At 41.0% G+C, this 17754-nt stretch overlaps 1 protein-coding gene across 3 annotated transcripts in view; it reads left to right on the top strand.

Annotated features, from left to right (window-relative positions):
* The window catches only part of RNF130 (ring finger protein 130), a 56190-nt gene that overhangs the window by 18297 nt on the left and 20139 nt on the right, over positions 1 to 17754 (top strand). For all 3 annotated transcript variants that reach the window (XM_068959411.1, XM_068959410.1, XM_068959409.1), the window contains exons 3-5: positions 7188 to 7438; positions 13996 to 14067; positions 15739 to 15821. In XM_068959411.1, the coding sequence (XP_068815512.1) occupies positions 7188 to 7438; positions 13996 to 14067; positions 15739 to 15821 (406 nt within the window). The remainder of the gene's footprint in view (positions 1 to 7187; positions 7439 to 13995; positions 14068 to 15738; positions 15822 to 17754) is intronic.

The raw sequence follows: 17754 nt of genomic DNA, 5'->3' as shown, positions 1-17754 counted from the left end.
TAAGCATGGCTAAAACAGGTGAGGAAACTTTTGGACTGTTTAGCTCTTCCTTTATAAGCTCTTGGACTTGCTAGATCCCAGAGCTGATCAAAAGTAAGGTGTTGCAAACATCATGTTGAGGCACCATTACTGGCTTAATAAAAGGGAGGGCGTTAGAAAGATCACTCTTGCAAGATAATTGCAACCACTAGTCATACATAACAGTAATTTAACACGTTACAGGTTAGTGTAAGCAGAAGCTGACTAGGTTTTAGTATTTGTTGTGAAGTTAATTTAATCACACCCATCTTTGGAAAGCCGCTCTTGCTGTTTAGTGTTTTTCTAGCTCTCAATCACATGCCTTTTTTTTTAAAGGAGCAGGACTTTAGTGAACTTCTGTTGTCATATCTCTATTAGTAGTACCACAATGCATGGTACGCTTCAAAATACTGAAGTAGGCGTATTTGAGTGACAGAGCCCACTGTCCTGTTTTACCCTGGAAGAGTAATATATGTTAAAGCTTCTGTTGCTGCAGTCAAAGAAAAATTTTGACTGTTCTTCAGAAGTAACTTGATTGTATTTCGCTTGCAGTTTGTAGAAGCCTGGTCTGCACTAAATTTGAATGTCTTCTACTTTGTCCTCTTAAGTAGGCAGTCAGAATTCAAGTTTTAGCCTTGGTAGCAATCTTTTCAGGATGTTTTGCGTAGATTTGTGCAGTAAAGAAACTCGTAGTCTTCGTAAATGTCTACTCCATGTTTTGGGATAGCTGGTTATTCCTCTGATTGTGTTTAACTGATGTATCCCTGTGAAAGCCTGACTTTTTAGGCAAGGTTCATATACTGCTGCCATTTGCAATTTTCTCAGGGTAGTGTTGCAATAGCCGTTCTAATGTCTGACGCTACATAAAATGGAGATCCTGAAGTAATGTTTAGTTACGGGACAAGTATTCAACATTCTCAGTGTTACAAATACAAAGGAAAGCAAAATGCTTTAAAAGGCTATTCAGTCTCCTTTCAAAATTGATAAATATTTTTGGCATTAAGTTATCTTGCTTGCTTATAACTAAAAAACATACCAGGGTTTTCTGGTTTTGGAAGTATTTGATTTGAGCCACCTTAAACAACATAGTCTACCCTTGAGATTGCACTCATGTGTTGACAGCTTGGATGTGCTCGTTTACTTTCTGATTAGATCAAAATAAAAAGTATATGTAGCTAGACCTGTTTTAATCAATCCGAAGAAATGCCAAGACTCTTCCTTTTGCTGTCTGCTTTTATGAAAGTTGATTTTAGAATGTAAGGCTTAAATTCTTAAGATTGAATTTCTCCGTTTTGTGTCAGACTAACATTTTAAAGTATCTGAAGAATTTGTGGTTTTTCGCAAATGCCACTAATCATCGTGGAATTTATATCTATATAAAGGAGATGCTCTGAGTCCACCTTTTCTTGCAATGTAGCTGTAATATTAGCTTTCACCATCATAAAATTGATGTTTTAACATGGGCAATAACCTGAACTCAGAAGCATCATCCTTAAATAACCAGTGAGATCTCTGTGAATATTATATCCCCTTTCATTTCAACTTTATATTTCTTATTCCTGTCTGTTTTTTTTCCTGTGACTTCTTTTTCTCTGACTTGTACTTGGATTCCTTGTTTCTGCTTTTCATTTACTTTACATCCCTGTTCTTTCATTTCCAACAGTGTGAAATGCTGTTTACACTCCACCCTTTCCATGGGCATCTTGTGTGTTTTTTTTTTTTTAGTACAGCTTCCATCCTGTTCAGCCTACTCTCTTAATTATGGTTATGACTGATCATTCAGCTAAATCAGTGCTGAGAGTGATATGATTCTTTCTCTTCTTGCCTTTAAAATATGGTCTGTCCTTTTTCTCTGACTTTATTCTCCTAATACTTAGGCCTCTTCTTTCCCTCACCTTCTTGTCTTATTGATTCTGTGAATTCTGTCCTCTCTCTGTGGCTTAATCTGTTACCCTGTAGGAGTAATTGCTTCTACCTCTGCTCCCTTTCAATTCGGACTTGTTCTGATGTTTTCATACAACTCCAAATCGATCTTTCAAAACTTCACATATAACAATAGCACATCCTTTCTGCTTTCCTGTTTTCTTCACTGATGTTTTGTGGGCTCCCAAATTCTGTCATCATTGGCCAACTGCATTTGTCACAGTTGCATTAACTTCCACAATTGTCGTCATCTTTGCCTATGCAAATAGGGCCTCTGAAGTAACCTCTGTATGTGACAGCTGCCCTCTCCCTCCATATTTTATTACCTGGTGGTAGAAGAGAGAAGGAATGAAACTCCTTCAAACCAGTAAACTACTTTGAAGGAGCTTGTCTCCTGGGGAAGGAAAAAAAGTTATATTCTTCCTTTGTTTGTAAGTTCCTGAATTAGTGCTTGCATCCGCAAGGTCATTTCACAGGAAGGTCTGGAAACCGTTCATCAACTTGTCTTCTACTCAAAATAGCCAAAGGCTAGAATATGGCGATACAGTTTTCTGTATGGCTGAAGTGAACAGTAGACTTCAGAAATGCCATTAGATCTTCTTTCTTATTTAAGCATGTCTTTATTTTGCATGTGTAAAATGTCAGTGTATGAGCTTATAAAAAAGCTGTTACAGATCTGAAATTGCTTGAATAATAGAATTTTCCAACAAGTAACTGCTCCTTACTGTGGTCTCATTTTTACGTAGTATTATTCCAAGAGATCTGTCACTCGGTGATGAGACTGATGCCCTTCCTGGGCGCTGGATACTGTATGTTGCCAAATTTTTATTCCCAATTGAATGTGTTGAGAAGTGCTTAACATAGTTAACAAATTTTAATACAAGAATAGAGAAGTCTGGTTTGTGAAGATGGGCGGTTTCCCTTCCAATTACTTTATCGTTATAAAGTTTGCACTACTGCAATTGAGTAGGCAACGGCATTTGTATGTTGGGTTTTTGATGTCTGAATCATGCCCTAAGTCCAGGCTACAAGTGACTGTCTACGCTACTCTTTACCTTCAGTAGAAGGGTGGTTTTGTTTTGTTTTAGGAAGTACTCTGAAACTGCCACCAGTGAAATTCAGATGAATATGTTAAGCTTAGGTTTTTCAGAATTAAGTCATGAAAGGCCTCAGTTACCACTGAAATGCAGTCTGCTATTTTAAGAGAGAACAGTCTTTTGCAAGTGTGAGATGACCGCAGTTTATCTTCATGCTGTGTCTGCAACAAGCATCAGCATGCACAGTCAAAGGCTTACGAAATTACGAGGATTTTAGCTGAAAACGTCAGTCATTAGAAAACTGCTAACCTTTGTTGCAGTTCTCAGTTCTCTCTAAGCGTTGCCGTATTGGATCAAAATAGTTTGGTGCCTCTTACGGGTGGTCCAACACTTGCCACACATGAAGTAGGATTTCAGGTTTGGGCCCTCCCTGTCTGCGGGGGAGGAGGCTGAATCACTGCCGCCGTAGCAGCAGCTCTGCGCCAGGCTGCTCAGGATGCCCAGGAGGAGTTGTCTTGCCCTCCCTGCCTCCTCAGTATTGACCAAGCAGCTGCTTAGGCTGTTTACAAGTTCAGGAAGAAAAAAAAAAAAAAAATCGGCCATTTGGCAGTTGCATTTTACCAGGCGGCTGTTCCCTGTGTCCTCCAAAGGAAAGACATGGAGGTGTTTAAGTTCTCCTCTTTGAACCTTGCCTGCCACAGTTATCTGTTTTTGAGCTCCTGAGAAAGTCTTGGTAGCCAACAACTAACAAAAAATTAAAATAATTATTTGCTAATGATGAGCGTAGTCATTTTTCTTTGAAATAACTTTCTGTTGACTTTCTATAAGTATTCTTTTAGGATTGCTAGATGTAGGTAGACTAGTGAGAGAGCAAAGCAGTTTCATTAGGAGCTCTATAGGAGACGGTTCTGGATGTTGCTGGTTTTTCTCATCTCTGTTTTTGAGTGTCTTAGCTGTTAAGTCCTCTTCTCTTCTCTCCCACTGCGATACTATACAGAATTAATGATTCATTGCTACTTTCTTCCTTTTCCTACATAAAGTTGCATAGCTGTCCTAACTAAGTGTTCACATAGTAGAATTGCAGCTAGAAAGCTGTCTAGGTTTGGATGATGGCAATTCAATGACTTATAATATTTACAGATGTAAATATTTATCTTGGGCCTGTTATCTGTCCTACCTTGTGGTCTGTGGTTGTGTGTAGCTGGTTGGCTTTAGTTAGCATTTCAGCTTACTGCTTTTCTCTGGATGTTGTGCTCTTGGCTGAGGAGAGCGTTGCTTTTCATAAGATTATATAGTAATACCATATTCTAACTTCTACAAACACTGTTAGTCTTCCTGTAGTCACCTGAGACTTTTTTTTTCTCCACTTACATTTCAGAAATGCAAGGTTTGGAAGTGCTTAAAATGAGTCAATGTCTCCTTTGGTCCCCAATTCTTCTTGAGCAGAGACCTCTTTCTATAATTATTTAGGGTGATGCCCCTGACAAAAGTAGGGATGAAACAAGTTCCAGTTTCCACTGAGTTTCAGTACGTTACACAGGCACAAACTATTTTTCTTCTCTGTGATTTTTCCTTGCTTCTTGCAGGGTCAGAAGCAGCAGTAGCACTTTGGCTGTTCCCAGTTGAGTTGTTTGGCATGCAAATTACTTTGCAGTAATGCCAGAGGTTGTCTTTGTGCTAGGCCTTATATAAAACGCACGACAAGCTGTCAGCTTTGTCACCTTCCCTGGGCAGCAGGGAATAGGTAGAGACTGCAGCTTTTGATTCAGGCAAAACTGGACTGGGATCGTAAGACCTTAGCCAGGTTTGCTTTGCAGATACCCCGTATAAATCATGCCAGAATGCTACACTGGGTACTTCTGACTGATGTTTTAATGCTACCATAATTCCACGGTGCAAATAAATACCTACCGGGGAAGCATAACAGAATGCATGCTCCAGGGAAAACAGTCCCTCCTCCCTCTCTTCACTAGCAGAACTAGACATGAAGAACAGAAGTGAAGCCTAGGGAGAATATCAAGCAGTATAAATTATCTGCACTTGATTGATCTTGCAGTGTTTGGGGTTGCAGGAGTACATGCTACATCTACACACAGACTCTATAAGTTGCAGGAAACGTGGCTTTTGTCCTGTAACTGCTGCAGGTCTGGGCAAGGACATTACATAGCATCCCTTCCTGACTGGAAGAATAGGAATCCAAGCGGTGTTCCCCAATAATAAAGCAGGTGGTGGATTTTCACTCTGTTTCTGAGCCTTGCTACTCACTAAATCCCTTGGTTAGCTTTCATGAAACTGGAGAAGCATCTCTGGAGACTGATCTGCAGTGGACTTTGTGTGAATCTGTGGTGTACTAATGATTTAATAATCTGTATCCATAAATTACGTTGGTTTCTGGTTGCTATTTAAAGCTTTTGAATTACTGTGACATTTGTTTTTAAAATACTCGGGAGGAAACACTGAACATTCTTTGCCTACTTACAGTCTTGCCCGTGTTACTAGGTCAAGGCATGAATTCTTGACTATGCCTTTACACTTTCAATTTTAAAGAAACGTTAAGATTTTACAGGGAGATCAATTTTGAGACTGTGGATTATGTTTTCAGGGAATTATTGTGCAATTTCTAATTTATGAGAGTATCAGTTCTTATTCTTCTGAGTAGTTCTATCAACTTTATCGCAAATACTAGGAAACTGAAAACTGAGGATAGTGACTATAAATGTGACTCCTTGACTTTGCAAATGGAAAGGATAATGATATAATGTTTATAAGACTATTACACAGCTGTAGTAAAGCCCCATTTTGGAAAATTATGTGGCTGTTTGGGACTGTCACGCAACTTATTGTACTCTGGGTTTCAGAAATGCTGCTCTTTTCAGTCTTCCTACATAATTTTCTGGGTACAATAACTTAAAAATAGGATTTTGATTAAAAGACTGATTTTTCTTGCATTAAAATAGGACCTCATGTTCTGTCATCACTGTCACATTAACTTCTCTGTAACTTAAATCAGCTCTCAACTTACATTCTGTAACTTAAATCCATTCTAAATCCAGAGTCTCAGTGTTGAAGTCATTCATGTTTTACAGTTCTTCTCTCAGGGAATGTGAATTGGAGCAAACAGATGAGCAGACTCTGCAAGGGTTTTGAAAAGAGACCTTGAAAGGGCTTTAGTATAGGAAGAAAATAGATCTGGATGGGGGAAAATGGCACTCCTAAGGTGTTTTTTCTTTCTGGCTTCATTTTTCCTGTCAGTTTTGCTTTCTTTGAACATAGATCAGAATTCTCCCGAGTTGGAAATGTTCTTCTGTGTGGGGCTTCAGTTCTTAACATGTAGATGCTCTCTCTGCTCTGAAGAGCTCTCACTCTGTTTCAGCTGGTCATGCAGTTTAGTGATTCTCTTGGAATCCTTGTGCCAGAACTTTTCCCTTAGGGACAGGAGGCAGTCTGGAGGAAAGACATTAGGAAAGCAAGATGAACTACAGGTTCAAAGTGGAGTTGAGAAATCTGACAGCCTCCTCAGTATCTTGTTGAGCATGCGTTTGTATGGATGATAAAATCAGCACTCAAACTTCTGCTGAAGTTGCTTCATTTCTCTTCCACTTTGCAGTCAGACTTACTCCTCACTTTTGCTTTTGTCTGAAATGACCTAGGTAGAAGTTTAGCTTTGTTGCTCCCTTGGTGGAATTGTGGTTTCAAGTCCCTGACAGCCTTTTTCACTTGTGAAATCCTGGCGACCGTATAGAGGAAACTGTGTAACTTTCCAGAGCAACTTGTTTTCAACTCTATATACACTAAGACCACCCCAGCAACATCACTGAGCTCATGTTCTAAAGGTTTTTCCATGAGTTGCCTGTATAGGTATTCACAGCTTCAAATCTGGAACAAAAGTACTTTTTAAAGCTAGTTCAGAATGCACACAGTAGTTATAACCAAGAAGTGCTGTGTAGCTGTCGCTAGAGATCTGTTACTACATGTGGAGCTACAAAGTGTTTGAATGTTAACACCCTAATTTGAAAATCTGGGTTTGAAGGACAAGCCATGAGTACTAAGAAGTATATTTCCTTTCTAAGGAAATCTAAGCCATCCTTCCACGGATGGCTTAGATTAATTTCTTCAAGTTGTCAAATGGTTTTATATTTGGAAAGTCTTGTGAGCAGCATGCCTTGTTAATTTTAAGTGGCAATTAAATATTTCTTTCTGTTTTCGTAGGAACTGGAGACATTGTTGCTGTCATGATTACAGAATCAAAGGTTAAGGAGATCCTGAATTATTTGGAAAAGAATATCTCTGTCTTGATGGCAATAGCAGTGGGATCCCGTGTTCCTCCAAAAAACTTCAGTCGGGGCTCTCTAGTCTTTGTGTCAATATCATTCATTGTTTTGATGATAATTTCTTCAGCATGGTTAATATTTTACTTCATCCAGAAAATCAGGTACACAAGTGCACGTGACAGGAATCAGGTAAGGGAACTCCCTTGCTTCTCTAAGCTGTGGAAATGATTTTCTATGTACAGTAGTCAACAGAGAGCAAATAATCTCTAAGGTCTGTTCATCAGACCAGTATTCCAAACATCTTTGTTCAGAGGCAGAGTATGCTGCTGGACGTGGATTTTACATAGCAAATTGTTGTTATCCTGAGCACCAATGCAGGATCTTATTATATACAACAGGAAAGAACAGAACTGAGGCAAAATATTTGTTTTGTTTGATAAGTATGAGTCAAAGGGGAAGAGAGAATCTATGTTGGCTGACTATTACATGCTGTATAGCCTATTACTTTTCCGTAGGACGTTGAGAATGGGTAGGAGAGTTGAAACTGAATGAACCTGTGTAGTGGGACACAGGGCTTAATGTTTATTTTTGTGGGGGAATTTTTGTTAGCTAGGGGAAGGAGATGAGTCATAGAGCTCCATTTGGATTATTTCCTGCAAGTCCTTATTCCTTACAAATTCTGTCCTTGCTTTTAAGGATAGCTTTAGTAATAGATAAAATAATACAGATGTTGTATTAAGGCATTATCAAACTGTCATTTATCATGAAGGTTAGATTAAGGAAAACTAAGGGATAGAGTTGCTCAGTGATTTTTCACTAACTTCCAGCTTTGTTCAAGATAGCCCAAGATACAGACTGCCTGATTCTACTGGTCCTGTAACTTAAGTAGTATCTTGTCTAAAATGCCTTTCTTATATTCTTTTTCATCTCTAAGTTAAGAACTTGTGTATTTGAACTGAAGCTGGTCATTTTCAGATGTCCTGAATAAATCAAGTCATCAGCTCAAGTGTGGGTTAAATTCTGAAAGTGATGTTTTCGTATTGTATTAACGTGGACTTACTGACCCACTGCCTCCATAGTGTGCCATGGCTTTCATTGGGAAGGAGCAGTAAAGCTCGGGAAGCGTGTTGTGCTCTTTGCCTTTGTATCCCTCTATCAAGGATCATTTGTAGAGCTGCTGTAGTCAGAGCTCCCTCTTCCCTCTGGGTTAGGGGTGACGTGGAGGGTCCCACTGCGAGGCAACAGAATCACAGAATCGTTTAGGTTGGAAGGGACCTCTGGAGATCATCTCGTCCAACCTCCCTGCTCAAGCAGGGTCACCTAGAGCATATTGCCCAGGATCACATCCAGACGGGTTTTGAATATCTCCAGCGAAGGAGACTCCTCCACCCCTCTGGGCAACCTGTTCCAATGCTCTGTCACCCTCACAGTGAAGAAGTTTTTTCTCAGGTTCAGATGGAACTTCCTGTGGTTCAGTTTCTGCCCATTGCCTCTTGTCCTGTTGCTGGGCACCATGGAGAAGAGGCTGGCCTCATCCTCTTGACACTCCCCCTTCAGATACTTGTACACGTTGATGAGATCCCCTCTCAATCTTCTCTTCTCCAGGCTGAACAGGCCCAGCTCTTGCAGTCTTTCTTCATAGGAGAGATGCTCCAGCCCTCTAATCATCTTGGTAGCCCTCCGCTGGACTCTCTCCAGGAGTGCCATGTCTCTCTTGTACTGGGGAGCCCAGAACTGGACACAGTACTCCAGGTGAGGCCTCACCAGGGCTGAATAGAGGGGCAGGATCACCTCCCTCGACCTGCTGGCAACACTCTGCCTAATGCACCCTAGGATCCCATTGGCCTTCTTGGCCACAAGGGCACACTGCTGGCTCATGTTTAACTTGTTGTCCACCAGCACTCCCAGGTCCTTCTCGGCAGAGCTACTTTCCAACAGGTCAGTCCCCAGCCTGTACTGGTTCATGGGATTATTCCTGCCTAGGTGCAGGACCTTGCACTTGCCTTTGTTGAACTTCATGAGGTTCCTCTCCGCCCACCTCTCCAGCCTGTCCAGGTCCCTCTGAATGGCAGCACAGTCTTCTGGTGTGTCAGCCACTCCTCCCAGTTTAGTATCATCAGCAAACTTGCTGAGGGTGCACTCTGTCCCTTCCTCCAGGTCATTGATGAATATATTGAACAAGACTGGGCCCAGGACTGACCCCTGGGGGACACCACTAGCCACAGGCCTCCAACTTGACTCTGCGCCATTCACCACAACCCTCTGAGCTCGGCCATCCAGCCAGTTCTCAAGCCACCTCACCGTCCACTCGTCTAGCCCACACTTCCTGAGCTTACCTAGGAGGATGTGATGGGAGACAGTGTCAAAAGCCTTGCTGAAGTCCAGAAAGACAACATCCACTGCTCTGCCCTCATCTACCCAGCCAGTCATTCTGTCATAGAAGGCTATCAGATTGGTCAAGCATGATTTCCCTTTGGTGAATCCATGCTGACTACTCCTGATCACCTTCTTGTCCTCCAGATGCTTAGTGATGACCTCCAGGATGAGCTGTTCCATCACCTTTCCCGGGATGGAGGTGAGGCTGACAGGCCTGTAGTTTCCTGGCTCCTCCTTCTTGCCCTTTTTGAAGACTGGCGTGACATTGGCTTTCTTCCAGTCCTCAGGCACCTCTCCTGATCTCCAGGACCTTTCAAAGATGATGGAGAGAGGCCTAGCGATAACATCCGCCAGCTCCCTCAGCACTCGTGGGTGCATCCCATCGGGGCCCATGGATTTGTGGATGTCAAGTTTGGACAAAAGATCTCTAACCCGATCCTCCTCAACCAAGGGAGAGTCTTCCTTTCTCCAGCCTTCCTCTCTTGTCTCCAAGGTCTGGAATTCCTGAGGACTGGCCTTAGCAGTGAAGACAGAAGCAAAGAAGGCATTCAATAACTCTGCCTTCTCTGTATCCTTTGTCACCAGGGCACCCGCCCCTTTCAGCAGCGGGCCCACGTTTTCCCTAGTCTTCCTTTTGCTATTGATGTATTTGAAGAAGGCCTTCTTGTTGTCCTTGACATCCCTTGCCAGATTTAATTCCAACTGGGCCTTAGCCTTCCTTGTCGCATCCCTGCACGCTCTGACAACGTCCCTGTATTCCTCCCAAGTGGCCTGTCCCCTTTTCCACATTCTGTACACTTCCTTCTTCTGCTGGAGTTTGGCCAGGAGTTCCTTGCTCATCCATGCAGGTCTCCTGCCCGCTTTGCTGAACTTCTTCCTCAGAGGGATGCACTGATCCTGAGCCTGGAGGAAGTGACGCTTGAATATTAACCAGCTCTCTTGGACCCCTCTTCCTTCTAGGGCCCTACCCCAGGAGATTCCCTTAAGTAGGTCCCCGAAGAGGCCAAAGTCAGCTCTCCTGAAGTCCAGCGTTGCAATCCTACTCATTGCCCTGCTCCCTCCTCGCAGGATCCTGAACTCCACCATCTCATGGTCACTGCAGCCAAGGCTGCCCCCAACCTTCACCTCTCCAACTAGACCTTCTTTGTTCGTTAGTACAAGGTCTAGCATTGCACCTCTCCTCGTTGGCGTCTCCACCACCTGGGTCAAGAAATTATCATCAATGCTCTGCAGGAACCTCTTTGACTGTTTGTGCCTAGCTGTGCTGTCTTCCCAACAGATGTCAGGGTGGTTGAAGTCTCCCATGAGAACCAGGGCCTGTGATCGTGAGGCTTCTTCCAGCTGTCTGTAGAAGGCCTCATCGACGACTTCCTCCTGATCAGGTGGCCTGTAGTAAACCCCCACAACAGTGTCACCCATGTTACCTTGCCCTTTAATCCTTACCCATAGGCTCTCAACTTGCTCTTCATCCACCCCGAGGCAGAGCTCCATACATTCTAGTTGCTTTGGATATGTTCCATTAAAGACTTATTTATTATTTAAAATCTTTAAAAGTTCCACTGAGTATTACTTTGTCAAACCTAAAACAAACGCGAACTTATAAAGCCTCAGTTGTGACAACGGATTTCCTTCCTAGTTTCTAGAAATAACGTCTGATGCTGCAGGTCCCGTGGGTGTTTTGTAGACTTTCCTAAGGATGTCATTCTGAAATGACCACACTGTAACTGGTGCTTAGTGAGGTCCCTTGGGATGGTAAAAGTTTAAATATAACGGTTACTCAGTGAATGTCTGTGGAGTACTAAACTGTGCCTGCTGCATCCCCTACGTGATTCTAGGCGTCTCCAAAACGCCCATGTTTCGAAACAGCTGCTCCGTGGGGAAAGGGCTTTTATGACCTTTTTTCTTGCTTAAGATTTTTACAAAGGTCAGGGGAAACTTGATGAAAATTTTATGCTGTTTAAAAAGCTGAACTTATTAAACTTTAATAAGAAGGTGGCGACAGCTACAGCTTTTTTTTTTTTGAAGAGCTCTCACAGAGAGAACGCTGCACTGTTTTAGTGATGAAATAACTTGTTTTAAGCAGTGCTGTTGTCTTTAAGTTATGTGTAGAAGCACACTTCCTTTTTTTTCTCCTCCCAGCCCCTCACCCCTTCAGAAAACATCAGAAACATGCTGTGTTTTGCAGATAGTGCAAGTAGATACTAGTATTTCACGTGGTTACTCTTGTACACTTCCACCAGAGCAGAGTTATGAAACTCCTTTGCATGTAGTGGTGGCCTTTTCCATCAAGACAGCTGCGTGTTTTAAAAGCAAGTATTCTGTATGCCTATGCGCTAATTTAACAAAATAGCAAGTCCCGATCATTTCCAATGTTAGCTTATGAAAGTATTTGTTAAAATTAGAAAATTTTGCAGTGACAAAAGTGTACTTGTTAGTCAGTAGCGTAAGCGCTTTTCATTGCGAAATATGACTGGCATCAGCGATATGTTCTGATATCAGACTAGATCCTTTCATTACAAGATATCTGTTTTACAAGTTTTCAAGCAAATAGAAATTCCCATGAAGACTAACCTGAAAGCTTAATGTGCTTCCCAAACAGCTCTTAAATGGAGGAGACGAAGGCTATTGTTTAGTGTATTTATGTAAGAGAACATGTATATGTTTTGGAAGAGTTTTGATGAAATAGTAATGCTTTCAGTAGGAAGACAGAATCTTAGGTAAGATTTTTTTTTTTTTTTACTGCAAATGCAAACTTACGCAATACAACTAAATATAAATAATACTCCCAATTTGTAGGTGGTAGTATCAACCCTTTAAGTTAAATGCCTCACCGTGTCTTTGCAGCTTTGCTCCTTTCTTGGTAATCGCTCTTCTGGTTGTGCAATGATAATCTATTTCAGTAAAAGAGCAGCATGCCAGCATCTTCTGTGGCATGAAGTGCTTGAGCCAGCGTGCCCGTTTCAGGACATGTAATGTAGATTTGCTTGGATCAAGCAGTTTCTAGCACGTGGAAGTCAGGATGTGATTTCGGACTTTAGGAAGTATAAGAACGCCCCCATCCTCAGCTCTGTTTCTGAAGCTGCCTTTCCTGCATAGCTGTATTTCAGTAGTTGAGTCCTTGCCTCCCCCCGTCCTGAAAAATGAAAGAGCCATTCTTCTGTGGAAAACACCAAAAAATCATGTGCTTATGTACTCCCAGAGTGATGATGGTACAGTTAGCGGTCTTGACACAGTATATACAGATGTGGTGGCCTTCTGAGATCTTGCATGTGTTTTTCAAATAAAAGCAGCCCAGTTAGTTTCAGCTTGTGTGCAGAGAAAGAAAAAGTATGATACGAGGTGGAGAAAGAAAACTTTGGAAGGAATTAATTTTCAAGCTTATAAAGGAGGTGGGCACAAAAAATGCATGTATATGGGAGTTTGATACATGCAGTTTCCATGCTCTGCTGCTTTCAAAGACAGAATATTTAGTATAAGACTGAGACGAGGGAGGAAATAAATGAACTTCCTTTTCCAGTCACTGTAAACCCCATCTTGCTTCTCGGGTTACTGAAACACGAAAACATGAGCTTTGCTCCTCTCCGTGGCCTGTCTCTGGGATCCTGTGAATCAGCTGCCAAACAGCCATTCTTAACTGGCTGGCTATTGGGGCACTGCAGCAGGAACCAGCTCTGTAAGCACAGAAGTGGCTCCCTCCATCCATCCAACAGTGCTGGTGTTTAAAAAAAATAAAATATAGATTGGCCTCTTGCAATCACAATGATGTACGTTAATCTTCAAACTAGTTGTAATTTCAGCTTTATTTAAGTCTGCATTGACTGACTTAGATTTCGTGACCCGTAAGCGTATTCTTTGTGAAATACTGGTGGTTTCAGGTTATAGTGAGATAGAAACTAGGTTACACTGAGGATCTCTTATTTCTCAGAGTAAGGTCAGCCTACTAAGGAAGGAAAACCAAATTTCAAGCTTAAGAGAACAAGGAATGTATTACAGCACGTTGACTAAAAAGCAGTATGAACAGAATATAATGGAAGTCGGGGGGAGGGCTTGTTGCTTCAAATTTTTATCCTGCTGGCAGGGTTTCATTAGCTTTGTTACGCAGGGCTTGTGCAACTTGTGTGGGCCGTTTTGTACGGTCCATGGGGTTTATGTCCACACGTATGGAGCGCATTCATGGGCTCTGCAGATGGATTTTTCCTTCCTGACAAATCTAGTTGTGGTTATACTGTGTGCCCTTTGTGTTTTATGCGTGACTACTGTCACAGTGTATTGCAGTGTTAGAATCTAGCCCGATTAAGTCATTGTAAAGTACAGTAATGAAGTCCAATTATCAGGGTTAATTTGTGTTCTTTTCTTTGTCACTTTATTAGCGTCGTCTTGGAGATGCTGCCAAGAAAGCCATCGGTAAATTGACAACCAGGACAGTAAAGAAGGGTGATAAGGTACAATAATAAGATTTCAACGTCATAGTCTTGAGCCTCGTGTTTATTTTTTGCTGGTAGAGACAATTCACTTCTCGACTTCTCTTTTCTCTTCTGATTTTTGATCTTGGCTTCCTTGTTGGAGAGTTCACCCTGCAGCGCAGTACTTAGTGTGAATGTTGGTATTTATGTATGCTGTTAAGTCTGTACATTTCAAAGCCGTTTTCCTTGCTTAAGAACTTGTTGCAGTCTACCTGGCAACTGTAACTAAGAGTGATTTTTTTTTTTTTTTTTTTTTTTTGTGTCTGTGTGCTAGTTGGCTAGGGGTTTTTGCTGTAAGAGTACCCAGGGCTGGTGGTGTTTATGTGGAACTGTGTAAGCTTAGAATCATTGCATATGTAAGCTGTGTAAAATAAATTTGAAAGGCATAATAAAGGATAATCTCTTATATAAAAGACGAATATTCAGTAGTCTGAGGGGAAACATGAAGAGGTATTTCATTAAAGATACTAAATGTTACTCAAAGAGCAGTTGTTGCCAATATAAAAACTGAAATGTACGATGATATCTTAAATCCTAAACTTTTTTCATCCTTTTATGAGCGGTACAATGTTGTCCTTGATTCTGAAGCATTGGTCTGTGAAGCACTATATTTGGGAAGCACAGAATAAGTGATCCTCCTGATTAAGGAGGGGAAAATGGTAACTTAATTGTGCTTAATTTTTGTTTTTGACTTTGCAAAAATGCAAGGGAATTCTGTCTTTTTAAAGAAAAAATAGCTTAGGCTTCTTTAGCTTGATTTTTTTTTTTTTTTAATCTTTATCAACACGCTCAGTAATGTAAGGTTTGGTTAGTGATGGAAGAATTTATGTTTCTGGGAAGAAGTCTGAAAAAGTCTTTCTGTTTTCTTTCTTTTTTTTTCCCCCCTCCCTATGTGGAGGGAGTTGCCCTCTGACAAGGAGTGGCTAATTGTCTTGCGGTGGGTCCTGTCTTAGTGTTTTGCTAGTACTTTCTAATATTGAAAATGAACTAAGAGAAGGCACGTTCTCTTGTCTCAGGCCCAAACATTATAAATGTATATTGTCAATGTCATAGTTGCACACAAGTGAAGTCAACCCTTTTTCAGTGAAAGCTTTAAATTCTCTTGTTGTGAAAATGATTGTGGTAACTTTTGGAAAATGGAGAAAGAGGAGCCACTGGTACTGTCTTGCATCTCTGCGTAAGAAAGACGGTACTTCTGGAAGTGAGAAGCAGACAAAAATACTGGACTACTCTGAAATAATAAAAATCACTTGTCCTGGCTATAAAAGGGAATCCCAGATTTCCTACTGTAATGATGAAAACCTACCCCAACTTGTATAAAATACATGTTTTAGCTCAAAGCTGAAGTAAATCCTCAAGGAAAATTGCTACTGTACTTTACAGTGGTTCATCTGAATCTTATAACATTCACTGTAGCTTAAGTTTCCAGTAGTTGGCTCCCAGCTCCAAATGAGGAGTGAGCTTCTATATGCATGAGGTATTTGGATTTTTTTTCCAAGTTATGTTGGAGCATAACAACCCGGTCATTGTTCTTGCTCCTTCCTGGTAATAGCCACTTTGTCACAATGCAATTCACCTACTAATCGAAGTGACATTTACTTTCGTTGTAGCCCGAACTGTTGACTTGAATTTTCATTCTATTCATTTTAGGAAACAGACCCGGACTTTGATCATTGTGCTGTCTGCATTGAGAGTTACAAGCAGAATGATGTTGTCCGCATTTTACCATGCAAGTAAGCTAGTAAAGTTGCTTTGTTTAGAAACATTTTTTGTGCTGCTTTGCTTCGTTTTGTGCAATATGTGCATTGCAATTTACAGACGCATTTGTTAAATGTTTCCAGCCCTAATAATAGTCATTTATTTTAGACTATCTAAAATGCCAGAAGGTGTGAAGGTGGCTGCTGGCGGTTTTGGCACGTGAGCGGTGGGAAGCTATTAAGATTGTAATGGGAGGAGAGTTAAAAGACTGAACAATGGGCAGACACAAAAACTTAATTATAGTGAAATAAATAACAGCTACAACATTAGGCACAGTAGACGTGCAACATTTTGTCATACTGTTTCAGAAACCCACAGCCAAAAAAATGCAATCCTGCCCATCCTTCACACCTCCTTTGACATCAACCACTGTGCTATCGGTCTTCGGAGACTCTGATGCAATATGTTGTTGGCTTGTGCTTGGAGATTAGCGCTTGCTGGATACCCTGCATTGGTACTTAAAATGTAACTTCTTCCTTCCTCTATGTCATTCTCTTGACACTTACAGTTTTTCACTTTTGTTTCCGTGTCACTTTGTTCTCGAGTTTTCTGTGGTACTAGCTCTTTCAGAGATGCTCATCTGAGTGATTATCCACCTGGTGATTAGTTTTTTGGGAATTTGGTTATCCTTGGTAGCTTTAACCGTTACCAAGGACTTCTTGCCCTTTTATTCTGAAGTGCAAAACTTTCTTCTTATCTCCAGACAGAAAGACTGTATACAAATTATGTAGCCTATGTGCAGCCAAGATCGAGTAATTTGGCCTGTGCTTAGTATATAAATAGTGTTCTGCATGATACACTAGAAGCACCTAAATCACAGCACTGGAGTCAAGCTTCAGTCACACAGCAGCAGCACTTAGCAGCTCATTATCAGTCTTCTAAACCTTCCTGCAGGCAGCTCTGGATAGCTGGAATGTTTCTCTCCTAATGCCTACAGAACTCCTATTATAATAAAGAGAAAACACTAATAATTTGTATAGTGTTGATCAAAATATGATGCATAAAGTATGTATTCTACTTCTGAAGCTAGATGTTTAATTTCAATGTACTTTTCTCAATTTTCTTTGCCTCTTTAACAGTGGAAACAAATGTTTTAGATGCTCAATGTTGTGTTTGATTAATTTAACCTACAAATGTTTGTTTAGAAACTTGCATTAAAATATTTGGAAATAGAAGAGCTTGGTCTTAGATCTGTAAAGATTTAGGAGGCTTTGGTCCAACAGATGTACGTGGTGTTGGTTGGTTGGTTTTATTTACAATTCAGTCGTTTTTACTCGTTTAAAGATGATATCCTCTTGCCCCATTTAAAAAAAATATATATATTACCCCTAACTCTCTGAAATTTTTACTTGGGCTTTATGTCATATGTTATAATCTCAAGTAAAACTAGTATGTGAGTTCAAGCCCTAATCTTTGCTTTGTTATGAAGATTATCTGGAAATTAGAGGAGAAGCTTCTGGAAACTCATTGCACACCAGTTTTGAACCACTAAGTTGACTGACAAACTGCCTCTTCGTAAAAAGCTTCACTTCTCTACTTCAGGGTGGCACTGTGAGTCTCAATAGTATGAAATGAACGTTCACAAATCCTCTTCCTCTCTGCCTTTCTGATACTGAAGACCTCTGATCCTTTCAACCCACGCTAGTCGTACTGATATTTGTAATATTGAGTTATTGCAAGGTGAAATAAGGTTCAAAAGCCAACTGTAGCAGAACACGAGCTAGGTGCTCTAGTTAACCTGAGTTGAGTACAGCGGACCATCTGGATGCTGGAGAGTTGTCACTGGAGGGGTTGCTCTGCAGAAGTCCTAAACGTACATTGCTACAGCTGAGAAAGCTATGTGCAAGACAGAACCCCTGATCCAAAAAGAAACTGTTTGTAATCAGTCTGCACAGCACTAATCAACAC

The sequence above is a fragment of the Struthio camelus genome, chromosome 13 (genome assembly GCF_040807025.1).
Source record: "Struthio camelus isolate bStrCam1 chromosome 13, bStrCam1.hap1, whole genome shotgun sequence".
Lineage (NCBI taxonomy): Eukaryota > Metazoa > Chordata > Aves > Struthioniformes > Struthionidae > Struthio > Struthio camelus.
Note: the sequence above shows the minus strand (reverse complement) of the source record. Positions and strands in the feature narration are given on the sequence as shown.